General features: G+C 37.1%; 1 protein-coding gene across 2 annotated transcripts; it reads right to left on the bottom strand.

Moving 5' to 3' along the window:
* Nucleotides 1-1142: 1142 nt before the first annotated feature.
* LOC139734186 (uncharacterized) lies at nucleotides 1143-27753 on the bottom strand. Of its 2 annotated transcripts, XM_071644990.1 has the most exons (11): nucleotides 27498-27753; nucleotides 26524-26845; nucleotides 24440-24664; nucleotides 22016-22093; nucleotides 21346-21633; nucleotides 18154-18351; nucleotides 16373-16588; nucleotides 14901-15107; nucleotides 13582-13797; nucleotides 6385-6484; nucleotides 1143-5529 (listed from the first exon to the last, which is right to left on the bottom strand). In XM_071644990.1, exons 3-11 carry the CDS (start codon nucleotides 24651-24653, stop codon nucleotides 4278-4280), a joined length of 2769 nt encoding a protein of 922 aa, XP_071501091.1. In that variant the 5' UTR covers nucleotides 24654-24664; nucleotides 26524-26845; nucleotides 27498-27753; the 3' UTR covers nucleotides 1143-4277. The 2 variants fall into 2 exon arrangements, with proteins under 2 accessions (XP_071501091.1, XP_071501090.1); XM_071644989.1 differs by lacking the exons at nucleotides 26524-26845; nucleotides 27498-27753 and having other exon boundaries at nucleotides 24440-24882.

The following is a 27753-nucleotide window of genomic DNA, read 5'->3' on the forward strand; positions in this document are numbered from 1 at the left end:
ATACAATGCTCACTGTTGTATTGCATACATCACAGCTGCTATATTTTGTGAATATGTTTTTAATTTCGAAATACAAAGTAAACACACATGAAAACGTATTAAACGTGTTTGAATTCTGTTTTTCAGTGCCTTTTATTATTCAGTTTTGCAATCCATACCAAAATGTTTAATCTATTATTGTCCTAACTGCAAAAAAAAAACAACAACAACACAAATACACTTTAACAACTAAGCAAAGAAGAGATCAATTCTTTTCAGCGAGGGAAGCGGCCCTATTAAACAATTTGATTGAAACGGTGCGTAGATTGCTGTAAGTTACTTTCAATGACGACACGAATGCATGGGTGCACGTTTGAAGCAGTGTTTATTGGAGAAAATCACATAGCAAATGGACACATGCAGTTATCTGAAGAATGCTTGGCTGAATTCTAGTAACTTACAGTACTGCTATAACATGTCAAATATGAGAGTACTATATACGTGCAATATGTTGACAAAATTGTGAGCTCAATCAGTCAATAACTTTACTTGACTATGATAGGTCCTACAGTAGTTTAAATCAAACACGAAATTGTGGATTCCTTAATAATGCTTCCATGGGTCTAGGGCATTTAACCCCTGGTCAATTACCCAAAACCCTTCCTCTGACCCTAACCCCTAATCCTAATCCTGAACCTAATTCTAATCCTAACCCAGACTCTAACCCTAGACCCAACCCCAACTCTAATCTTTACTCTAACCTTGTCACTAACCATGCAGTATCTTATCCGGGGGATAAGTATCCTTGGGGGTAATTGCCCTGATACGATATCCATGCATATTGCCAGCTTTACATTATATGCGACTGTAAATTATGAACAAGACTAGTGTGCGATAAGTACTTTTCTGATGAATCTGAGCGTTTTGATTATTGTTCTTTGTACTCTCTAAAAAAGATCGAGTGAAAATATTCACTATTGAAGGAGTGAATACAAAAAAGAGTGAATTTAGAGTGAAATCGGAATGAATTTTGAGTGAAAATGCTCATTTTCACTCTTTTTTGAGTGACCTCAGGGATCACTCCAAAATCTTCGAGGACCTCAGTGAAAATGAACATTTTCACTCAAAATTCCCTCTAATTTCACTCTAAATTCACTCTTTTTTGTATTCACTCCTTCAAGAGTAAATATTTTCACTCGATCTTTTTTAGAGAGTAAGCGTGGTAAGACTGGATTATTCATATTACCACAACGTTCTTATCTTATCATCATCAACCCACACAAAATTAATTAATGAATCATACACTCAGTAAACACAAAAAGAAGAAAAAAAGAAAGTAAGCACTTTTTTTCGTTCATATTTTTCATTAAAATGTTTGCTAAACATTATCATGCTATATACCAAATAACAGTCTATCAATTTATTGGCTATCAACTTTATAGGTTAACACAAAGGGAAGTTTTATGTATATGAATTAACACATTCGTTTTGACCTCCAAGGCACAAAAGCAAAAATTGTAGAAATTGACATTCTGTCATTCATGTTGCAAATGTCCTTTTGTTCTCTTGTATCTCTTTCTCCATCAAACAAAAACAAATTGGGAAACTAAAGAGGGAAAATAAGAAATTTCTGTCGACTCAAACTTTAAAAGATAAAGGGAGTAAGCCGGAAAGACGATTAAATGGGCACAAATTCTTTATTTCATTCCTTTGATTTAAGAATTATGGAATTTAGGAAACAAATCCAGGAACCAAATATCGTTTTCAAGTTTCTTAATTTCAAATAACATTTCAAATTCTACATTTTTTGTTATCATTGCTTCTTCTCTGATATGGATTTGGATTTCAAAGAAGATTCTTCATTTTTGTCCCTTTTTGCCTTTCTTTACATTTGGGGGCTATAAATACATTATACTGATCGTAAGTTGGTTTTTTGCAAATTAATTCTTCTTTTTTTTTCAAAACGCGTAAAATTTACCTCTTGTTTGCGTTTGTTAATGAAGAGCACATACGCATAAATGACAACTTGTCCATTCTTGCAATTTTTACTTTTAGTGCGTTGAAAGAGAAAAAAAATATGTGTACCCTCATGCGTAAATTTTCCCCTGTTATTGACCCAGAAGGCTAACAGCCAATCAAAGGTATTGTTTACCATTTGGAGCAGCGATTTTAAAAATGGTTGAGTTTTCATATCTGATGCATATGTGTAGGTCAGTTGTATCACAAAACATCCTGCCACATGAATTTTTTAATCAAGCCTAAAATATAAGGAGATATCATTATTTCAACAGATCGTAACTGTCCATATAACTATTGTTCATATTTTTGATTATATTTAACCATGCTTTTCATTGATTATACTGGCCAACATTTTTACATTGTTGCTTCTAATAATAACATTTTAGAACTATTTTGAAGCACTAAAGCTAGGCTTTTCTTTCATTTGCAAATGCTAAATAGTGTCTTTAGATCGCCTTAAACATTTCATTTAAAATATTAATATTAGTCAACTAATCTATAAGAAATAAGAACTTGAAAAGGTGTGTAAACTGTCTTTTATTTTTTGCTGACTGTATATACATGTACGTTGCCGATTTTCTATAAATAATTCAGCAGTGGATTTATCCTACATCACTTAGTTCCAGTTCGATACTTAATATGAATATCACATTAAGAAATACTCTATTTAGTGTGTGGATCACAGTTTTTACTGTGCCACATACTGTAAAATAAGGAAAGTCATATTTTTCATGCAGTATTCAAAACTTGTATTCTTGTCTCACTTTTGATACGCTGCATTATTTTCTTCAATGTAATTGCAAAAAAGAACAAATAACAACAAAACAAGAACGAACAAACTGCCCCAGTCAAACGTCCTACACGTAAAGATCGACGGGTGTTAGAAACTTGTTTGAGGATGACTTAGTACAGATACTACATAATCTGATACTTTGATAACCAAAACCATAAGAACCATCCAGAAAGTTGGCAAAGTTTCGTTGATGATACATGTGTCAAATTCAAATGGGCAGGATCACCAATCACATTGTCAAACTTCCAGTGGTCATTAAACGAATCAGATCCAACAATAGCAAAATCATCTTCCAATACTTCGACACTGAAATGACGTGTTCGACACTTATTTGTAATATTTTGTTAAAGACTAGAATTAATGATTGAACATAACATCAATCTTTACAAATTGCATGTTATGTATGTAGTCTTCCCATCCAGCGACGGTGATACTAAACTTAAAAACTGATAACTTTTGAACTGATTGGCCGATTTTCTTCAAATTTCACTGATGTGTGCTATTTATATTGCCACGTGGACTCAATTCTAACATGGTGAAAATGTCATTTAATACCACAGGAGTCTCTGTTTCCTATAGAGATGCAGTGACGTGACGCTCCGTTTTCTATAGAGATATTCCAGGTCTACATTCAGTTGATACTTTCTCCCTCCTTCTACCCTTCCCCTCTGATTATGTTATAAGATAGTTACAGACTCAGCGATGATATAAACGAGGCATTTGGGTGCCATCTTCCGAATTCTGTATTTGGTGTTACATGCAGTTACAGAATAACTGTGCATGCATTTATGAAAACAATTTATGTACAATGATTTCATTTCAACGTTTATTGTTATCATGTTTCGCTCTCTCTTTCTCTCCTCTTCATGCTCACGTAGTCACTTTGGCATTCTTACATTGATTCAACGGTAGTCTTAAACAAGGCTTTTGGTACTCGTTTTATGAAAAAAAAATGCTCGTTAAAAATAATCACACGCATGAAGTGGCAGCAGAAAGTTGCGCTGAAGGCGTTCTGTTCCTTTTTTCTTTGCTTGTTAGCTGATAAACCCGAAAGTGGTACCAGAAATATAAACTACCCCCCTTTTTTTTTCAAAACGTGGCACCGGCCTAGTTTGGGACCGATCCCCCTTAAATTGAACCTCCTCTCTATAATGCTTGCTCACACTAGTGTACAGTTCCTCTCTCTTCTGTGCTGACCGAGATCTAGCCAAATTGGATAACAGTCCTCCTTTTCTATTCATCTGTGCATAGACTTCAACAGTGTTGCAGTTTTGGTGAGTCATTTTGGTCTTCTGTGGTGCCTTGGAAAAATCCAACTTGTAGATGCACCCTTATATCTTTACTCACATTAGTATACCATTCCTCATTTGAATAAAAAGTATCCCTTCCTCTTATCCACTCTTTCAAAGAATTCCACAGGCACAGATTTTGCCTCAAAAGTGACCTTCTGTGGTGAATCTGTACCCTTCAATGAAACTGTTTCCCATCAAAAATGCTTGTTCACCTTGGCATACAGTTCCTCATGTCTGAATGCTGCCGTATCACCAACCTCCTTATGGGACATCATTCCTTTATCCACCTGTGCATAGAGTTCCTCAGCGGCAGTTTCGATGTCATTTTTTACGTTTGTGATGTCTTGATGCCCGTTATTGTAACTTATTCCTTGTGAACATCCATCTCCCTGCTCATTCACGTTGGCATACAGTTCCTCGCCACTACATACTGACACAAAACTCTCCTGTTCGGGGAAATTTCTCCCTCTCCTATCATCCATATTAACATAGAGTTCTAGAGGTGTTGTCTCGACGCCACTTTCGTCTTGTGTGATCTCTTTTAGCCTGCCAATGGAATCATGCCCTTTTGAGGGTCCATCTCTACGCTTGTCTACTTTGGCGTACAGTTCCTCGATGTTCTGTGCTGAAACACAGCTATTCTCACGTGAAGAACTTCCTCTTCTTTTATCCACCTTGGCATAGAGCTCAGAGAGTTCTTCGGCGTAATCTTTATCTTTTGTTGTGACTTGGTGTATGTCAATGAAAACGGATCCCACTGGAAGCCCAACCGTTGCATCGATGTCATCGTATTCATTGTCTTTGTTAGAATAATCCCAGTCAATAGTTTCCACAGATCTTCCACCAGAGGGGGAATTTTTTGCCCTTTCTTCATCTGCTGCGTAAGCCTGCCAGATACAGCTGCTGGGCTCTGCGTTTTTACCCAAACGACCGTTTGCAGGACCCCCATTAAATTCAAGCGAGTTGTACTCTTTTTCATCAAACAGACGAGCTTGCGGCATCGTAGTTTCTCCGCCAGATGTGACACTGCCGATTTCCGTTGAAACGAACTTGTCACATTCATATTCTTTGACATTTCTCGATGGCTTCTGATGTGATTTTCCCCCAAAACACTTAACACCAACTGGTTGCTCAGAGGTGGACGACCAATGCTTCCCATGGTCTTCTTCCGAAACGACTCCTTCCGAGATCCTCTGCATGTTGTCAACATTTCTGCGTACGTATTCAGCATTTTGGTAAATATCATCTTGATCAAAAGCAGAGTCTTCAATCCTTGCAGGGGCAGGGTGTCCGCCAGGAAATATGGCATGGTCGACTGAAGGCCTCAAGGTACAGAGTGGGAAAGCAGCATCCCCAGCTTGATTATCAGGAACTGTCTGTTGGACTGAAGGTTGCACCCCACTTGGGTCACTATCGTTCTGAGTTGAAGTTTGCGACGGTTTATATCTGCAATGAGCAGGAAGACACAGCCTATCAGCTCCACATATATACTTCCATTTTTGATCAACTAGAAATAGGCCTATAAGTTTCAAAGGCCTAATCAATTCTTTAAATGCAATTGCGTAAATTATGACAACATGAAATAACAGAAGAAAAGAATCACAATCTATGAATTTGTTCTCTTTATATTTCCCGATATAGACTCGAATAGACAAAGCAGAATATCGAAATATTGTAAAGTGCAATTTAATGTTTCCAGGTTAGCATGCTTGTAAAGTGACGGGGTGATCATTAATGGGCCGTCACTGTAAAGGCATGCTTACCTGGAAACATTAAACTGCACATAACTTTGAATATGAGACCATTCTGAAGCAAATAATTTTCACACAATGATAGATATATAATGTACTCTTGAATTAATCCCTCAATCATCCCCCAGCATTTCCACTGATTCCCACTAATCAGTTACTATCCATCCCCTTTAATAATCTAATGTTTTTGCTTTTTCTCCCGGGGGGGGGGGGGGGGGGGATGGAGTGGTAGGTGGGAGGGCAAAAGCGAATGAATAGCCTAGATAGCTGTAACACATGTGAAGCAGCAGATCATTCTTGATAACAATGGAAAATGAATGGAATGAGGCGCTACCTCTTTCAGGAACAAGAAATTGTTTTTATCCGAACACAACAATACAAAAATGTGGATGACTTTATACATGTCAATGGTTCCAATTCTACTTTATAATATAAGACTTCAGAAACTGTAGTTCCATGGTGTCAAGATTTGGCTAATGCTCTTTAAAACCACGTAATTAGGAAACAGGAAGTGACATAAACGAAATTAGAGGTTTCAGCAAAGACTCACCTTTTTCTTTGATATAAGCACCAAGCCCTATAGATGATGGCAAGAAGTGTGATGACAGTCACATATGATGACGTCAGCACAATCAGAAGAGGAAATTTGCCTGAAGCGGATTGGAAATGGTTACAATAATGACAATAATTATAATGACAATGATGACGATGATATTCAGTTCTGCCTAGGGTAAACTAATATACAAATTTAACATTCACACTCCATCAAGTGATCTAATTACACAATCTTTTTTTTTTCGTATCAAACAGTAAATACATGAAAGTGTTTTCTTTTTGTTGAGTGTATGTGTTAAACTTTTGTTATGCACAGATACATCCAGATGGCCGGCTGCTACATGAGGTTGCTCTCGATGGCTCTTTACATCAGCCAGCACATAATAAGGATCATTACTCCCTTTAAGCCGAACTTCACGGGATTTGCCAAAAGTCAGCTCCAAAGCAGCGCCTAATCAGGCTTGCTGGGGATGTTCAACGACACCTTGAGTTACACTGCACTCGGTTTTGCTCCGGAAGCCACTTAATGGGAGAGCGCGGCAAACATCCCGGAGGGCCAAACCCCAAAAAGTCGCTTACTTAACGAGTGAGTTCCACTCTCTCTACAAACTAAGTAGACCATGCTTATTTTCAAGTTTTCATCGTAACAAACAACATTCCACTGGTCTACCTCAAAAAATTTGTTGCGAAAGCCTCCAAATCCAAGATGGCGTCCAAGAAGGCCGCCATATTTACTGAATGTGTTATTTGAATGATAGAATTCGATAGAAACATCAGATTTCAACAAATGTGATGTCATATGAAAGAGAATAAAATTTTCTACAAGTTGATACCATTTTTGTGGGTTATTGTGATAACTGACTTGAGATTTTAAGGAAAACACTCATTTTTTGATATTTTTCTGAAAAAAGGAAAATCATGAAAATGCTTGATTCAGCATAAATCAGAGAAAGACTGAGGATTATCTTGAAACGTTTCAAGAATTTTGCTCGACATATAATTAATATTTGGAGAAAATTAAGGGTCAGTACCGTTTTCGGTTCAGGAGTTATAATGTCTCAAACTTGAAAACTCACTATGTAAAAATAATAACTTTAGTTGTGACAAGACCTTGTTGGTCGTAAAAAAAAAGCCTGCGCGCGCCAAGACTACTACACGCACCACTGCAACTGGCGCTTGTAGTAGTGCCAGTGGTGCGTGTAGTAGTCTTGGCAGACGCAGATTTTTTCTTCGACAAACAAGGGTTTGTGCCTGCAAACTAACTTTTCATACCAAGTGGTAGCTCAGGTGACGCTGATCGCTATTATTTCAAAGTAAATTGCTCTGAAGCAGATGAGATGAAGCAAAAAATATCTTTCAAATAGAGGAAGAAGCTTGAAACAGCCTTGCTATAGAAAGTTCAAAACAAAATTTGGATCAATCACTCAAAAAAAAATCGAGATTGCAGGCCATCAAAGCTGACATAGTGTATTGCGCCAAAGTAAATGTATCATTTCGATTTTGATACAATTTTGTCTGTTTTGCTGTCTATTTATAAGGCTTTTATATAATCTGAACATTGTAATGCTATTTCAAACCATCTTAGGCTTTTATGGAGACAGTTTTCAGAATGCACCATAAATATTTCTCTAAAAAGTATTTAAAAAATATAATCAAAAATGTTTATGAAAACCATACAGAAATTAACATCTTTCCCATATAATCAATATTTGGAGAAAATTAGAGGTCAGTATTGTATTATGTTCAGGAGTTATAATGCCTCAAACTTGAAATCCCATTTTACATAATGTGTATTTACACGCATCTGTTCCCAAAGATGTCACAGAGGGTCAAATCCAAGATCGTGCTTACTTTTCGAGTTCCACTACAAACAAGACCATACATAATATTAAGCATACTAAGCAATGTTCCGTAAGTACACCTCAGTAGATTTGTTGCAAAAACCTCCAAAGTACAGATGAGGTCCAATAGGGCCGCCATTTTTACTGAATTTAACATTTCAAACATACAATTTGATATAGACAATGGATTGCAACAAATTTGATGTCATATGAGGGAGAGTAAAACTTCCTAAAAGTTGATACCACTTTAGCTGTATATTGTGATAAATTGGGGGGGGGGGGGTTGTTTGCTTCTCTCTTTTTTTTTTGATGGGGGGGGGGTAGGAAATCCATATTTTTACATTGTTTTGAAAAACAGGAAGAAATGTAAAAATGCATGATTTAGTATCTATCAAAGAAGAACTGAAGAATTATTTTGAAACCTGCCATTGAGATTCAGATTTACTGAGATTGAGACAAAATTCATATTTCTGAAATAACAGACAATATCATACACTGTTGACAAGTTAACATCTAAAACTTGAAAAAAAATTATATTTATGCATTATAAATTTTGCATTTATACAATGTGTTTACGTGGTCACATGTAATACTGTAATGGTCTAGTGACTTGCAAGTGCCTGCAAACTAACTTTTCATGCCAAGTGGTAGGTGACGCTGGTCGCTATTACTGTAGCATTTCATCATAGTATATTGTTCTGAGGCAGATAAGATTGAACAGAAAGTATTTTCCAAAAAGAGATAGGAGCTTGGAATTTGGCACAAATTTTTGCCAATGTGTAATATTTAGCGATAAAAATAGTATCCACACAAAATTTAAGATGGCGGTAATTAATCGAGGTTGTCGTTCAAGGCATTATTTACCATTAGTGCACGTAAAACAAAAATCCAGCTTTACTTAATTCCTCAAACTATTTCTAAACTGTGAGTTAGGGATAGAACAACTATTGTACAAACTTAAATCAGTATATAATTAATGCTAAATATTGTTAGATATACAAAGTAGATCTGATAGCAATGTTTTGTTTTTATACTAAACTGTCAACAGTTATCATGGTTATTGTTTCTTGAAAGGAAATGGGGATATCTCCGTATGTTTTAGGCTTTATTATAATTTTTTTACATGGTAGAATGTTTTGTGATACAACTAACCTGCACATATAAATCGAATGTGATATCTCTCCCAATGGTAAACAATACCTGTAGTGTGTTGCGTCAAAGTTAAATCTCAACTTATAACTTATAATTTGATATATTTTTAATCTTCTTATATTGCTGTGTATTACATGTTTCTATATACATCCGAACGATATTGTACTTGTGTAAACCATATTGAGGGTCTTTTTTTTTTGGGGGGGGGGGGAGAGTGGGGGTGGAGTTCATTCCAGTGTTTGGGTAAGGCCAAATCTTTGATAAAAAAGAAATGCTTCTGTATCAAAGATATGCTTTTTACTTGTATGTTACTCTGCTGTTGTGGAAACGTTAATGATGATGGTATATGTGTAATAAAGTTTGATCCGTAGATGTCCTTGAAAGCCCTTCTGATCCGATCCCCCCCCCCCCGAAAAATCCGACATGGCGGCAATTTCTCAAATTTGCTCTTTAAATGTGTTGTGCGAAATTACTTTTCAGTATATTGTTCGAATAAAACTGTCCAAATTGATTATTCGTGCTGTATATTCACATTTACAAATATTTAAAGCACGCTGAAACTGTATTTACTGTTATTAGATTTTTCTTACATTGTTTTTAGGCTGATATCATGTGGGTTATGGTGTCCCAATTGACCTAAACGTATGCCATTGGTAGATGCTTTCCCATATTAGATATCAGGATCACTCGAGAGTGAAAATGTTCATTTTCATTCATTTTAGAGTGAACTCGGGGATCACTCGAAGAGTGACGAGTGATTCCTAAGAGGCTAAGGCGAATTAAGATAGCACAACAGACAAAATTGTATCAAAATCGAAATAATACATTTAATTTGGCGCAATACACTATGTCAACTTTGTTGGCTGTCATCTTGATTTTTTTTTTTTTTGGAGCGGTTGATCTAAATTCTATAACATGATTGGTGCCAAGTTTCAAGCTATACTACCTCTATTTGAAAGATATTTTTTGCTCCATCTCATCTGCTTCAGAACAATCTACTTTGAAATAATAGCGATCAGTGTCACCTGAGCTACCACTTGGTATGAAAAGTTAGTTTGCGGGCACAAACCCTTGTTTGTCAAAGAAAAAGTCTGCATTTGCTAAGACTACTACACGCACCACTGGCACTGCTATAGCGCCAGTGCCAGTGGTGCGTGAAGTAGTCTTAGCGCGCTCAGGCTTTTTTTTTTACTACAAACAAGGTCTTGTCACAACTAAATTGACTATTTTTACACAGTGAGTTTTCAAGTTTGAGACATTATAACTCCTGAACCGAAAACGGTACTGACCCCTAATTTTCGCCACATATTAATAATATGTCATAAAAACTACTGAAACTTTTCAAGATAAACCTCAGTCTTTCTCTGATTTATGCCGAATCAAGCATTTTCATGATTTTCCTTTTTTTCAGAAAAATATCAAAAATGAGTGTTTTTTCCTTAAAATCTCAATAACAATAACCCACAAAAATGGTATCAACTTGTAGAAAATTTTATTCTCTTTCATATGACATCACATTTGTTGAAATCTGATGTTTCTATCGAATTCTATCATGCAAATAACAAATTCTGTAAATATGGCGGCCATCTTGGATGCCATCTTGGATTTGGAGGCTTTCGCAACAATTTTTTGAGGTAGACCAGTGGAATGTTGTTTGTTACAATAAAAACTTGAAAATAAGTATGGTCGTCTTAGTTTGTAGAGAGAGTGGAACTCGACCTCTGTTTTTAGCTTTTGGCCCCCCGGTTACTCAAGGACAGACTCTGGACACGCAGGACATTGCTATTAAAGGGACACAGTCCTCACGAAATTTAAAAAAATATGTTGTTGTTGGTACCTCCAATTAACTACTTTCACCAAAAACAAACTTTAAAATCACCAAATAAGCTCGTACATTTTGGTTGAAAAAGTGTGACTCTGCATGGTGAATATGCTAATGAGCAAGTCTTGGCGGAGAGTCATACGTCGTCGATGCACAACTCTTCCCAGCCGTGTTCTGCTCGTTATCCGTACGCTCCCTAGTTTACCCGGATGCATGAAGACGTCGGTGGCTACTCCGACTCGTATTTGACATTGTTTCTACGTTGTGTGTGTGTGTGTGTGTATGTATTGTGTATTATATTCGCACGTGTGGACGGTACAACTAGATGATAGATCTACGGTAGATACGCGTACGCACCCCGTACGCGGTTTGCCCTTCGCACTTTTCCAGTCTCAAGCGCAGCTGCAGCCCTACCTGTCGCCGCTCATGCATGTTCTATAGTAGTACGTACAGTCAGAGTGTACATATTTGTAGGTAGAAACGATTCTACACAGGCCTGCTAGTACACACTACAGGGGCGACCGCATTCAGCGTCGTCTGGTCAGGCTATCTTACATCAGTAGTTTTGCTCGAATCGTGCAGAAAATTTCCCAGGAAAATTCTTTTTTCCGTCCCAGACCAACAAAAGTATTGTGAAAGGTGAGCTGTATGGCTGGGAAATATCGGTACAACGATGCCGAACATAAGAAACTTAGGGCCTACAAAATCTCGAAATCGTGTTGTGACCTACCTGTGCGTGGACAATTTGTGAAGCGATGTTTTTACGTGGACCGGCAGGCTGTGGCCCTCGGTTATAAACCGAGAAAACTCCTGAAACCAGATGCAATCCTGACCATTTGCTCACATGAGTTATAAAACAGAAACACCTCGAGCATCGACTTCGAAGAGAACCGAGGGAAAAAAGCGTAGAGAGGTAAGGAAAGTGGCTAGCTATGTTTAATTTACCGTGGGCCTGCAGCCGGGGTTGGACTGCAGTACAGTGCCACTGAGCTAGCTGCGCTGCCAGTGCCGACTGGACATGCTCGGCAAAGTGGAGCAAAATCATATCCCTACGACCCCTGTGTTTACCCTTCCCGGCTCACGTCATATTTTTTTTTTCGAGGAAAGGCGATTATCTGACTACTTACAGAAATATTGAGATACAAACAATATTTTCTTTGAAGAATTCGACTCTCTCATGCACAGGTTATCTTCGGTTTGAATGCCAAAATCGACTGGACGGAGTCGAGTGTATACTGTGCATGTGTATGTACTATACATTGGTATGGTAAGGATTTGCGCGCGAGAGTGGTTTCTACGCTAAGAAGTATGCAACACGGACGGAAGCTAGAAAACGACCGTGCCTATTTGATGTCAAGTTCATGGTATATTTGGTTTAAAAATACATATAAATTTATGTTTACAATATTAATTTTTCGTAAATTATATATATCTAAGCTTGAAATATTTTGTTTGAAATTATAAAACCACAAACTTTCACATTATATGATAAAATTGCAACTAATCATTTGAACACTTAAATTGGTTTTTAGAGGCACGGCTGTCAACTTGGTGAGTAGGGCATGCACTACGTAGCATCTTTTTGCCGGCTCTTTCACGATCGCTTGCAAGAATTATTTTTCAAAAATCGCGTACGGAGACAATTTTTGATGTCCAAGCGTATAAATTGGTGAAAGTTTATATTTTTTACTCTTCTTAATTATCAGTACAGTGAAAATCTCAGGACTGCTTCCCTTTAACATAAGGGCAGAGAGGGCTGAGGGACGTTATTGTCCATGGATCTCGGGAATACTTACTAAGTACTAAGTAATACGTCCATGTAATGAACACACGAATATGATATATTCGTGTGTTCATTACATGGACGTATTACTTAGTATAATATACGATCTTTTCTGTGGTATATCATACCACAGAAAAGATCGTATATTTCCCTGGAATTTAGCTCCAGATTTTTTCTAGTGAAACCAACGGATGAGCTTCTGTGACCTAGTTGTGGACTTCTATTACCCTAAGTGCAGCAGTGGCTCCATTTTGAATTCAACACTATCATCATTCAGGTCATTCATGAAGGGAAAACTGCGAACCCGGGCCCCGGACGTATAAAATACATTATACCTTATTAAGGAGAGTACTTAAAAATAGCTGTTGGTCGTTATGTTGCCTCTTTAGAGGAAGTTCTGACTACTTCCCGGTGACTTTTTGAAATTCCTATGTAATTTGAGAGAAGAAACTTTCATGCTGTCGTTGGGAACAGATTATTGCTTTCTTAACTGCTACGCTGAAGTAGAAATACTCTCATTGAGACAAAGTGCATAAGGGAATCAGACGAATTCCGTTGATGTTTATGATCAAAGATGTTAGATTAAGGATTTACCTTTGACCGCTTGACACGATGGGGTTGATGCGTTCCAGGCTGGTGACAGTGGCATTTGACCTTCGTTAGATGACATCATACAAGACAAGGCTGCATTGCCATTAAGGATGTAACCTTCATCACAATTTAGGGTTACTGTGGCACCAAGTTGCGTCGTGTTTGAATCCCATTTTCCATGCGAAACGTTAAGCAGGTGCTCACATTTCATCTTGTAACCTGGAGAAGACATAACAAATGTAGATGACATTATCATTAGCCAGGAAGGCCTGTCTTAAGATACAAAAGTAGGGCTTTGGTTTCCGTTTGGATTACCTTGAATACTCACTGTTTTTAGGATTAGGACAATTTGTTTGTGCATTTCCTTTCTTTTTTTTTTCTTTCTAAAGGCATTTTGCCTACTATTGTTGGTCCAGCAATTCGTTATCATTCACATTAAAGAAGAGACTATAAGCTCTGTTTTATATCAGTCTGGTCAATTTTCAATAAATTTTGATTTTGTATGTGTCAAGACACAAAATATTTGTAGTTGTATTCATATGTATTTTCCTTAATTACAAATTTGTACTGATTTTGTGTTCTCAGGACCAAACTTACGTTACTTATCATAATATTGAACTCGAAATTTTCATGTGCTCTATACAATAGTCCTACAACTATCTTTACTTTATAGGGAGTCACATCGTGGATAATATAGAATGAAGGATGATTCCAATTTGAAATTAATTGTATCAATACCAAGAATGGCATCACAATATCGTTGTGGTTGTAGTAAAACATTTACGAGAACATGTTGCAACTATCTGTTTCAACAAACGTAAATGTATTTGTAAGCAATGTTTGTCGATATTTCTTTCTTTCTGTCCACATCTGGCTGCATAAACACACTAGGCCACTTTGTAAACATGAGTTAAATATAGATATTCCTTTGCTATACGTAGATAGGAACAACAAGAGAAGTATTCTCTCCCTTGCATTGTATAGTTGGCGCTTTTTAGTCCATGATTTCTATAAATGCCTTGAATTTAGTCCCCTCCTAATCTTTTCTTCGTTATGATACAGTGCTCGATTCAATTCACTTGGCAACAATGTATTTTCATAGGCACTGGCGTTCATCATCATTGCCATGACCTTTGGGTAAAATGTAAAGCCGTCGGTCATTTCATTGCCGGCTTATATGATAATTTCAATATTTTCTTAGTGGCAAGGTAATATCGTTATATTTGCTAACAAAAACAACAGCAACAACAACAACAACTACAAAATATCTGTGGAAAGACACCTTCTTATCACGAAAAGTGCTAATGAGATTGAGCATTTACGTTTAACCGGTAGGCAAGATGGAGCTGAAGCGTTCCAAACTGGTGGTCGTGTTATATCTGATGTCGTCACACAGAGCAACGTCGCACTAGCATTGGGGGCGTATTCTTTATCACAAGTCAGGGTTACCGTCGATCCAAGCTTCATGGTACTGAAATTCCATACACCGTGCGTTACATTACCAGGGTAACTACATTTCGGCTCGTTAACTAGAAAAGACGGAATGATCATAAAGGATATCAATATGAAATCGAGATAGGCTGGCCTACAAGATAATAATAGAAATGATAGTACTAACAAATAAATATTTTTTGCATCTGATTGACAAATTGCCCTGCATCGACGTAAATAAGCACTGAATTGATCGGTGTTTTAGTAGTAGCCATGATAAAAATCATGGGCGTACATACTCGAGCAGGATTCGAACCTACGACCTCCTGATCACCGGACAGGCGTCATCTCCACTAGACCACCGAGCTTTCGCCCGACAGCAAGTGTTGGTTCTAATCCTTATAGCATGCAGCGGGTACTGCTTTGTTATTCAAATTCATGAAATTCTTAAGTCGAGATGTTTTCATTGCAACTGATTGACAAATTGTCCTACATTTACGTCGATGTAGAGCAATTTGTCAATCAGATGCAAAGAAAACATCTCGAAGGAAGAATTTCATGAATTTGAATAACAAATAAATACTTGTAATGCTTTTTTTTTTGGGGGGGGGGGGGAGGGGAATACCCTGTATCCCTAAAATGTCGCATGTTCAGGAGAGAAAAAAAAAAAATGGCAACCAATGCAGAGTAACAAAAGGGATTACTTCCTTTACGTGAAGCGGTGGCTCGAGTCCATTTTCGCTGGCAAGACAGCTAAAATCTCGATAGGACATCTCTTAACTACCAGTAATTACCTGACAAAAGATAAAAGAAAGTGATTTTACTACGTCTTGTCACCCTAACGACAATATAGACCGGTGAACAACCTGCCGTGACTGACTTGTGCAAAGTTCGAGTTGGTAGGCCTACTTCAGATAAGCCCTCTTTTAAAACTATAATTTTATTAGACTGTGAGTGTTATATTGCTGTGTGTCTCCTATTTTGTTCCGTCTTGTCTTAAATCATACTTGTGCTAAGCATACGCAAATAAGTATTTCGCTAGATTTTTCTTGAGTGGTTCACAATCTACAAGCTTGCTTTTTAGTGGACCTCTCAGTTCTTTTTTTTTCAACTGAAACATAACCTTGCACTATTTTGCGTATACCTGCATAATTAATATGTAACTTTATTATTGTATCATTTGATATCATTTGCAAGTTGTATGTATACGATTGTGATATGATTCCTAATTTATACTGTGTTGTGTTCTGTTGGAAAAAAAGGAGAAGAATGAAATAAAATGAAATGAAATGAAATGAAAAGTTTCACAGAACATCGCAATGTGTGCATCATACAGTATGTAATTAAAAGAAGAGGCAAGTACCCTGAGATTTGGTCGGGCCAGCAACGCAAGTTGGAACTGGTGCATTCCATGCAGGTAGATTGGCGTCAGGAGATCTCATACATCGCAATGTGGCACTGCCCTTGATGACGTAACTATCAACGCAACTGAGAGTTACTGAAGATGCCAGTGACGTCACGGTCGAGTTCCATTCTCCGTTAGATACGTTACCAGGCTGATCACAAAACATCGAAGAGGCTGTGAAATGGGAAGTGATGTAGATGAGAGAAAGCAACTGCGTTACATAAGAAATTTAACTGAATTAACTAAATAAGACCATTCACAAAGAGTATGAGGCAGCGATATTCTTTTTCTTTTGTCCACACAAAAATCATTAAAAGCAATACCTCTTCGATTGATCAGATAGGATGGCACCAATAAATGCGAGAGACATCTTCGTCGATTTAAAGAGATAAAAGGAGATTAGTAAACTAGTGTGAAAATTCTGACCGCTAGAAGTTAGGTTGCTATGAGGTAAACTGCTCTATTATCCCATGCTTTTTATGGACAGTAACATAAGTGTTTTCTGAGCATCACCATATCGCTACGTGTCTGTCCGTCTTTTATTTCTTTATTATAGTATCAGATGTCATCGATTGTTCCGAGACAACCGAAGTGTGCGAAAAGTCACGTAGTGATTTTATGGTTTAGATGACATAACTTTCGGTTCTAAAATTGTTCTGCGGCAAGAACTACTCTATTGCATGGAGTCTTTTTCACTCTTACGTCAGCTTTTCTCCTCGAGTTACGCATGACAGTTGTTTGATATAAAGGGAATTAAGTTCCTCGAGCATAATGTATGTATGGATTCAAAGAAATAAGAATATCAATACACTCATTGAAGGACTGAAGGTTGGAAGAAAATCTATAAAGATTTCCTTAAAAGCCTTGAATATCCACAGATTTTGTTTTGTCCCATTTATTTGACAATAGCAACACAGTATCATGTCTATGTGTGCGTGAAATGTGAATACATCACTGTAATCTATAATCATATGTACACCTGTACGTATTTACTGTGAGTTTGATCTGGCAAGCCTGGTATCGGAAGGTTTCTATCACCCTCTTTTTCCTGCTCTTTCTGTCTCTCCTATCATCCCCCTAACCCGCGAGCATCATGTTGGACCCCTTTCTTTTATTGCATTAACGTATTGTATTATCGGTTGCCAAAGGGTCAAGCTTATAGCTTATTATTGGCGACCGTTCTGTATGGTAATTCGTAACACATGTATTGTAATGTTGTCTTAAATGCATTTGTAATCAAAATTGTTGAAATTGTTGAAACTAGCTATAATGAGTTTCATATTTGTATATCATTATGTTTGATTATGTTGAAAAAAATGTAAATGTTGCAATACGGAGAATGAATAAACCAAATCCCATGTGCTTCCTGGTCTACATAGAATCTCTACAATAATGTGTGGTATTGTCTATGAGAGCGATTTCAAATATCCTCAACATCTTTATATTAAATATATGCCTCAAGCTGGACGGTGCTAATAACAGATGACAATGTATATTATCACGATGCCTTTTGATGATCCGGGTATCACAGTCTTTGTGGTGTCCTAAAATATCATTTATATACAAATTATGTATGCATATTTTATAGAATAGGCTTCCAATATAGACAAAAACATGGTTGCGAAAACTTCTCCATGAGACTAAAGTGAAATTGCGACCTTTTTAAAAATCAATAAAGGATTTAGATCCAGGAGAACGTAAGCGTTTAGGGGAAGAGTACTCTGAAACTGAGATCTTACAGCAAGATGGCACCGACGAGTTCCAAACTGGGAAGTACGTCGACCGGCCAGGCAGCGCCACGCACTGGAGTGTGGCGCCACCTTTCATAACGTAACCTTCCTCACAGGTGAGAGTTACCATGGAACCAAACCACGTGACGTTGGAATCCCATTTTCCATTTGGGACAATGTCAAGTTTGTCGCAAAAACCATAGGAAACTAAAAAGATTGGAAGTAAAAAAAAGAGTCAATTTTACTTGCGCTCATAAGACGTTACACAGCCACACGTCACACGTCACACATACCCACAAGCAGAAACACACACACACATGCACACACACACATACGTACGTGCAGACACACAATGGACATCGATGTCCGCAGACTCTAGTTTTCATCGATGATGACTGCGATGATGACATCTGAATTTCAAGAAAAGTTATCACATTATTTTGTTTCAGTCACAGGCATATCTTCACAATCATACGTGTTCCTCGCAGTGATATATTAAAATCATTGGTTAAGATTGCCTGGTGACGTGAGTAATGAGCTGAATACCAGATCTATGAAACAAAGTCGTTAATGACCTTAAGATATAGTGTTAAAAGATGATGGCATTAGCAATTAGATTCCACACCATGTACATCTTGATTATCGAATATAGACCAAATAAAAAAAAATGGTAGAGGATTCATGTCAACCGTACGTAATTAGAAATTAAAGAAATGTTAATGTTTCATACGTTTAACGGTAAAATTTGAAGAGGCACTGAACTTCTGATAGCCGGAGTTGAATAAATACTGCATCCAACAAATGTTTGCGTATTCTTGACCGGAAAGGTGTCTTCTATACATTTTTTTCCCTGAGTCAAAAAAATTATCCTGTAAGCCCTGGTCACAACTCGCCGTGCGTGCTTTTCGCCCGTACGTTCTTGGCGGAGGCCACGGCGTTCACGTTTTTTCTAAAAACGTGGGGAGGAAGTGACTAGCGTAGGGAGGAAGTACGTCAACGCACGACACTCGCACGGTTGCGCAGGATGTAAGTACGTGGCCCGCGCGCCACGCCTGGCAATGAGGGGTTACGTGCATCGTACGTTGTGCACGTGGTAAGTGAGTTGTACGTGCTTACAACTTACAATCTGCGTGAGATTGCTACGTTCTCTTGCGGAGGCTGTAATTACACGTGCTGCTCACGTAAGGTATCCCTACTCTGTCGCATGTTGTAAGTGCGTGCAAGTGCGATGATTTTTTTTCTTCCCGTCAGATGCTACTAGGGGTAAGCCTAATTATAGGACCACCTTCCAAGGTTCTTCAGATGTATAATCATACTTCTTCTCCATGGATGTATATGGTAGTTTAACCTTCTGTGTGTCATATTCATTTCATGTCTATAGGTTTTTATATATTCTGTTGAAAGAAATGAGATTGAAATAAATAAACTAAGTGAAATATGTGAAATGTGTGCATATTTGACTCATTGACAGAGAAAGGGTTAATAGGCTATCAGGTATAGGACCATAGAGCTGTACAGCTCTATGTATAGGACCTAGGTTACATCACGTATAAAATGACATTGTATACCTGATGTAGGCTTATATGCTAATGTCAATATCAGGTATACAATGACATTGTATAACATTATTTGGATTAAAACATCCTAACACATTGGCACTTGAGGTAAGATGCGTATAATTTGCTGTTATTAAAGTCTGCCATCTTTATACCCAGTTTCAGAGGTGGTGGCATTTCAGACATGGAGGCATTTTTTAGCTAGATTTATCAGCATATCAATAAAACAATGAATGTAGGCCTATGAGTTTGCAGTTTCATCTGAGACTAAAGGTGTCACGTTTGCAATTAAGGCCCTAAAAAGGTAATACTGTCATAGAAAATTCTTCCTTGCTTAATTTCAAAATATACACATTCTCAATTTCAGAGAATGGTACTGACTTTATCACTGTTCTGCATATACAATGATGATCAATGCCTTTAAACACGCTTGTGCAGATCTTAAATGTAACATTTTTTTTAAACTCCAAAAATCCTGTCACTTCATGCATTGACCATTCAGAGCTCAAGATTTCTATATGTTTTGCTTCTTCAAGAAGTTTTTTACTTTGTCTTATGTGCCACAAAATATGGTACAAGTGTATACAAGTGTGTGTATATACATATATATAAATATATTACTAATCGCCTACCAGGCAGAAGGGTCCTATAACATAATAATTTCGATTTGTGACACAATTCGAAAGAGTTTTGAAAGCCCTTTCAAGTGATATAACAATCATTTTACTGTGTATGCGATTTTTTCGATCCTATAATCCTTACAGGGAATTTCTGCCCGGTAGGTGAAATAGAACAGTATGAATATATGATTGCCATCATCATGACATCTTGGAGACGAAAATGATGATACTCGTCCGTCGGCTCGGTTCGTGTACCTTGCAGAGATCACTGCGCACAACTTACGTTTTAAGTGCGGAGCAGGTGCTTATTCGGCAAGTTCGGTACAGTCTGCGTGCTCTATTGAACAGTTGAACTCAGGGAAGTGTCGAATAAGCACGGGCTGCGCACTTATTACGTGCTCAACACGTACGTGCTACGTGTGCCGTCAGCCGAACAAGTGACGGTGGGAAAATTTAAAAAAACGCACGGAGTCAGTGCGTTGTACGCACGTTCGCTGTAGAGTGCACGTACGTTGCCCGCACTTAGGGTGAATCCGTAGCCCGAACGCAGCGAAAGTTCCTCGGGTCCTAAAAGTGCTACGGCGTGTCTGCGTGCTCGAAAATTCGTGCGGAGGCGGTACTTACTACGTACGGATCCCCAAATTTTGCCCACGTTTTTGTAAGTAGACAGCACGCACTTGCAAGTACGGCGAGTTGTGACCACGGCTTCAGAGTTTGAAGAGATTTAAAAGTTGATGAATCACGGAGTTAGGCATGAAATCGTCTTTGGTTTCAGCGACGGGTTGTGAAAACTACACGTGTAAGCCAAATTTTCTGATGAAATGCAAGACAAACTGTTAACATTTTGGTGGAATTGATTTGATTGTTATAATTGACTAGAAGAATTATTAATTGTCTTTGAAGTATATGTTCTCAGGTTGCTTTATAGCTTCCCCACAAGTTAACCGCAAACAATGTAGCTTAAGTGATTCATTCAGAAACGTACATACGTAGTTATTATCCTTGCATTTTTCCGCAACACTCACCATTAAATGCACTATTCAAATCATTACTGTTCTTAGGTTCAGTGATGCTTGAACATGACCATTCGTGACGATAAGATTCAGAAGAGGATATAACAGCAAATATCTCTGATGGAACGCACACACATACGCCTTGATGGATAACTGCGATAACATCAGCGACCTCTCCTTGTTGTCGGCATGTGGAGACGCATTCTTTTTCGGTCTCCACGGTTCGATTTGGCAAACCCCAAAGAAGACTGTAGTTTTGCAAGGCGGGTGATTTCACGTAGCATCCAAGAAAACCTGGTTCTGCGATAAGAAATAGATAAATACTCCATGATACACCCCCTGAATATGAATCATGCTTTCGCCATGCTGATGAATGACTATGACTATATGACGCTATTATTTCCTCCATCAGATTGTTTATTCAAACTGGCCTTTTCACTGCATTCATTCGAGAGCCTAAACATGCTAACCAGCACACATACGTACCAGTGTAATCTCTTAAACAATCTTTTTGATTTCATAACTGACACCGATCTTATGAAGACTGGTGTATGATTTGCATTGTGTCCACAAACATCAACTGATTTTCATGTGAAAATGTTCCTAGTTCTACGAGAAAGTTAATGGTCTCTTAATTCATCTTCCCAAAAGGCAGCATGGGTACGACCACTTGTTTCCTTACCTTGGCACTTTAGCTTTACTGTTGTACCAGAATTACATTCGGCATTTGTCCAAGAACAGCTCATCATACTTCGCGAATCTGTGATACGAAAATTCAAATGCATCTCGATGAATTTTATCAATCATCAAGAATGAACATTATACTAGATATTGAATTGATTAAGCTCAAACTGCTTTTCCCAGGGTAACAATGGGCAATACTCTTCCCGACTTTCATGATATGTGAAGTGCATTACGATAGCATCAGCAGAAGCACCATATTAGGAAGTCTAAACATCCTAGAATGCAATTATTGTACAGTTGATATTCCGGTGTCAAAAACAGAAAAATTTGACTTTTTATAATATTGATGTGACATCTATCAATTTTCAAAATCAGTATTGAACAATTAAAAGAAAATCCAAATTAGCGAGATTAATAGACTGTGCTGGAACAGGGACCATTTTCTTTCCAAAGATACTATGGCTCCTGAATAGATGTGACGTGCTGCTGAAAATATTTTTAAACGAGACAGCCCATTTACAAAGCAGTTCATAGATATCTTACTATAATGCCGCGATTTGAATGGACGTAAATCAGACCATGTCAGTACATTGTCACTTTCGAAAAACTGATTACAAGAGGCATTTGAAATGTGTTATGTAGACTATGAGAGGTGTTTTTTTTTTAATCTAGTTACAGTTGTTCAAACATATCATTCTTTATAGTTTTGCATTGCTATTCTTATTTCCTTAATTCTGATTTATGGCAAAAATATGAAATGTATCTCGGCAAAATGTTATGCCACATTCGTGTAATATCATGATGATCAACTGATAATGTACTCACAAAGTTTAGTATCGAAAATTAGTCTTGAAACAGGAAAGAAAATTGAGAGGACTCAGGAATCAATACGAAGTCATTTTTATTTATAAACATTAAATGCCCACCATACAATTTGTATCTGTTTACAAAGTAACAAGAGAAGTTTTGTCATCGAAACTGCGAGAACATTAAAAAAAAAAATTATATCACTAGTCTATTGGAGAGTTTGTAGACTTAGATAGCCTGTCATTTTAGTGGACATAAATAGACTTCCTATACATCATAAACTTAGATTTTAGTTTGATTTCAACAATAAGCGTAAAAAAAGCCTCCTCATTTATTATTTACGCTGGAATGTTGAGGTGAATTCAAAGTTGAATAAGGAAAAAAAAATCCCAAATAGTGAGATGACTATAATAAAGTCATCTCACTATTTTGGGATTTTTTCCTTATTCAACTTTAAATTTACCTCATTACATTACATTACATAATATTACGTATTTACATAAGGAATAAAGAAATCAGGTTCCATTATATATTGATTTCAATAGATGTCTTTTTACTTTTATATGACCTCGTGTTTTTCATCATTTTTTTCATTCCATTTTATACTTCTACCTCAAGAAACGCAAAAAAGCCTCCCATCAATGCCTTGCATCGATTTACTGAATAAAAACATTATCTGTGACATTTTCTTTCGTAATGTATAGGCCTACTGCCTGGTGAGAGAAACAAGGTGATGACCTATATGTGTTGCTTTTCCCTTCAATCACTTTCAGGCCTCGCATATTCCAGCGTACATGGCAAGGGAAAATAAAAGTCTCTCCAGCGTGCAATCAGCTATATTTCTTTTTTCGTATACAATTTTAGAAAGGACGATACATTTTGCCAAGTTTAAAAGATGTTGTGTGTATGCGTGTCCGATATCGCTAGTTATCAGAGTGGAACAATGAACATACATGAAGCAAATAAAGATTTTCCGTACGTGGATGTAAAACAGGCAACATTCATCATTAGCTCACCAATTGCATATTTTTTAACTTCATTTAGATTGTATGACATGTGCATGACTGTAGTCACTAATCCATGTTATATAGTTTGATGCGTGCACGACAGATTTTTAGAGCTATGGGCGGGATAGGGAACTATATGATTATATACGGCAATTTCTGCCAGTAAGAACGCACTATACAATATATCTGTTTTTGTCATGTTATTGTTGAATTACTATTGATAACGGGAAGTCGCAAAATTATGGCTTGTTTGTTTGTTTTTTCTGTTTTAAAATGAACATGAATATTATCTTCTACTTTTATTTTGATAGTTTTTTATGGGTACAGAAACAGGATATCCTTTCCGAATCTATGAATAGTGAAATTGAATTGGTGATAACCAAATAATTATGTTCAAGGCATTATTTGCTGTTGTCGATTGAAGCATAATAGTACAAAAGAAACAGAAACAAACGCCAAATGTTTTCTCTAAATTTACAAAGAAGCGGTGATTATAAGTTTAGGATAAGGTATTAAAGGGTATTCTCTCTTTTTTTAAAACGAAACAATATTCATATTTTGCATTGCACTCAGTTAAAACTACAGGTACTGTAAAATGGGTCACTTACATGGCGAACAATCTTCGACCTTGATCCAGTTTGTTGCATTAAGATGAGAAGGTACAACTGAGGCAGAAAAGGTATGAAATGCTGGGAATCCGAGCTCTCCACAGATGGAATGTGCCATGCGGTCAGTGAAGCCGTCTCTGCAAACAAAGTTGTCCGTAGCTGATCTCAAAACTACAAAACCGCCGAGAGGAGATTGTCCGCCAATCAGTTTCATGGCCGGTTCACCTTGTTTTGAAATAAACATAATATAGAATAGAATTTGATTTTAACATAGGAAGCTGAGTCTAACATAGACTCATGGACAAATTCAGTGTAAGGCAATAGCATCCAATATAATTTCTATGTTCTAGATATGTTCATGAAGAAAAGAAAGATACATAAGTACACTCCTTTTAAACGATGGAACTCATTTCTCTTATCCGTAAGAAGGGTACTGTTTGCAAACAGCTTTTTCAACAGCCATTCGGCCTTAACTTTGGAATTTCTCTGAAGCATCATGTTTTAACTAAAAAAAAATCACGTTCTATTCCGCGTATTCAGAAAGTCTGCTAATGGTAGCGTATTCACATATGTAATGCATGCTACTTTCTTACGTATCTTCCATTCTACGGCCCCTTTGCATTATCCTATTCATGGTTTTTTATAGTGGTGTTTTTATTTCGTATCTTATGCTGAAATCGTTACACATTTAATTTGAATTCGTGACTATTTGTTTCATCGATTACTTCTTTGTGTTACATTTGAAATAAAAAACAAAACAAAATGGAAATATTTTCAAATCATACAGCAACTAAATTCACTGCTCGAGTTTACAGCCTGACTACATAAATCCCTAACAAAACACTAAATGTTAATAAGTGCATGGTAATAAAACATACATATTCGCATAGATTTGTTACTCATGAAATTGGTCTTTAATCATTTCGTTTTCTCCTTATAATTTTTCTCCTTTTCTGATGTCCAAAGAAGTTTTAGAGCTACTTATCTACACTTAATTGAATTGCTATAACCATGGGGTATTCCCTTCGTGACTGATCTTAGCAGAAATAGAATTCACATAGAGCTCCAAACTGTTGCTTAAACAATGACTTGGAAACACTCATGATTTACACACTGTAAATGCTGTAAGCACTGAAAACAAAAACGCTTTAAATCAACCTTTTTTAACAATAAAAGCCAAAAATCCTCACACAATTACTTCTGAAACCTCACCATTGCTTTGTGAATATTCAATCACAACATTCAGTCATACATTATGCCAAGTCCTATACAATGTACTGTCCATGCATGTATAAGGTACATGTCATAAATTTGGACTCCCACGAGTTATGCAACCCACTAGTCATAATAGCCTAAGAGTCATACAGCTTACGAGTCATAACAACTCACGAGTTAGACGCTAAGTGCACAAGGCCCGTGAGCTCGACATCAATGAAAATAGGCCCATGAGCTATACGGTCCACCATCTCGACAAATGAGGCCCATGAGCTCGACACGACCACATTCCAGCACTGGCCTTTATGTACGCAATGTCGGTCTCGTTATATCATAGACCTGTTTGCCTAATGTTGACCTCGTTGGCACTATAGAATGTCTGACTCACGGACCTTTTTTTTTCGACGTCGAGCTTGTGGGATGAACTATAAATAGCTATCCTTCCCTTAAGTAAGAAGATATTAGCGACATTTGCTCATGAATGCATCTAACGGTCACCATAGTAATCCGCGTAATTCACCTGAAGTCTGCACACTTTGCACATGTATTTGACTTGTTAGTATTATACTGAAGACAAATTACTTCTGACATAAACATAAAACCAGAGCAATCACAAACCTAATCAGTATGACATAATTCATCATTATTTCTGCAATGACATGTCAATATACCTGCAACAGGTTAGGCTATCGATCAAATGACTATACGTGGCCTCGGTTAAGATTGATTTGAATTGAATTGAATTGAATTGAATTGAAAAGATAGTAATTGTTTATGGCAGTAAGTCGTAAACGGCATGCATATCCATTCACATTATGAAAACCAATATGTCATAGTGTCAATTACTTTAAGAACTAAAATCAAAATACCTTTTAAACATGAGGCGGTGACGTTGACTCGCACTGGATATATGTTTCTTGAGATTGTTTTTATATAGTTGAAGTCTCAGCTTGTGTCCAAATGAGAAGATGGGCGGAGATTTTTCATTATTTGTAAGCAGAATCACACTTTTGGTGCTTGCTATTTCATCCTCTGCGGATAATTTCACAAACTCATTGTTTAACGATTGCAGCAATAGAACAATCCTCTGGCCCTCGTATGCTCGTATTTCCCACGTGTTAGCAGCGGAACTGTTCTGATCGTCTACTCTCAACTCGGTGGTTACATACATCGAACAGTTGATGGTAAGACCTAAAATCAGAAAAGCAGAAACACAACACAAGTAAATTTAAAATAAAACAAAACAATAACATGATTCATCATGACTTTTAAAGTAACCCATCAGTAGACGATAGACGTACTGTACAGAAAGTGGTTGATACAGAATACAATTTTTTGTACACATTGTATGTAACTTCAACACAGTCCTTGGTATTAAAGTGACAATAATTGTGTAAACTCTTGCCTAATATATTTTAGACTAAGTAGATTTCAATGGGTCCATAATTATGATAGTATCCGTTGGGATTCCTCCATCTTAAATCTTTTTTTCCAAGTGAACTCATGAAACACGAATGAAATAAAGATGGCTATTTTCAATATTCCAATAGTTAGAACTATTGACTTTTAATTTGAACGACGAACTTATCCGTCATTTTATAATCAGATTATCAGAAAACTCTGGTATTTTTTGAAGTTCATTCAATTGAATCAATGATGAATTCTCTGAACTACGGTTGGACTTCGAAGTCTGTACAGAGACACAGTTATTCGAAAATTCTCCCCCTGCCTTCCGGGCTAACAGGTAAATTTTTTTTTCTTCTAGTAGGAATTGTTAGACATCTTAGAAGAAAATAGGGGGAAGATTTTGTTTGAACAAGGAATGACACTTAAGACTACTTACCTATGAGTTCCGATAAGCGTAAAGGAGGAAAAGACAACATGATTATCACCAATATCCACTTGTTTAGAGTGACAGTCATGACTTTGGTCTTCATCTCTAGTTGAAGTATATGAAATACCGCGGAATGGCTAAAAGATCTCTCAGAGAAACATGTGTTGCACCAATATTAGTGACAAACAAAATGGCGTCAGTAAATGCAGCGCCCAAGTGAAGCTTACGCACCTCAGACAAATCAGAGTGACAGAATCTCTCACAA

Source organism: Diadema antillarum, unplaced genomic scaffold, assembly GCF_040938485.1.
Source record: "Diadema antillarum isolate AM-2024a unplaced genomic scaffold, OU_Dant_1.0 seq00000512_RagTag, whole genome shotgun sequence".
NCBI lineage: Eukaryota > Metazoa > Echinodermata > Echinoidea > Diadematoida > Diadematidae > Diadema > Diadema antillarum.

Excerpts from the sequence above, each read along its gene's own strand:
- LOC139734186 (XM_071644989.1), bottom strand. The coding sequence starts at position 24,683 with ATGTTTATTTCAAAACAAGGTGAACCGGCCATGAAACTGATTGGCGGA. Across the intron at positions 6,485-13,581 it reads ATCGTGTCAAGCGGTCAAAG|GCAAATTTCCTCTTCTGATT; the intron begins GTAAATCCTTAA and ends AATCCGCTTCAG. Across the intron at positions 5,530-6,384 it reads TGCTTATATCAAAGAAAAAG|ATATAAACCGTCGCAAACTT; the intron begins GTGAGTCTTTGC and ends TGCTCATTGCAG.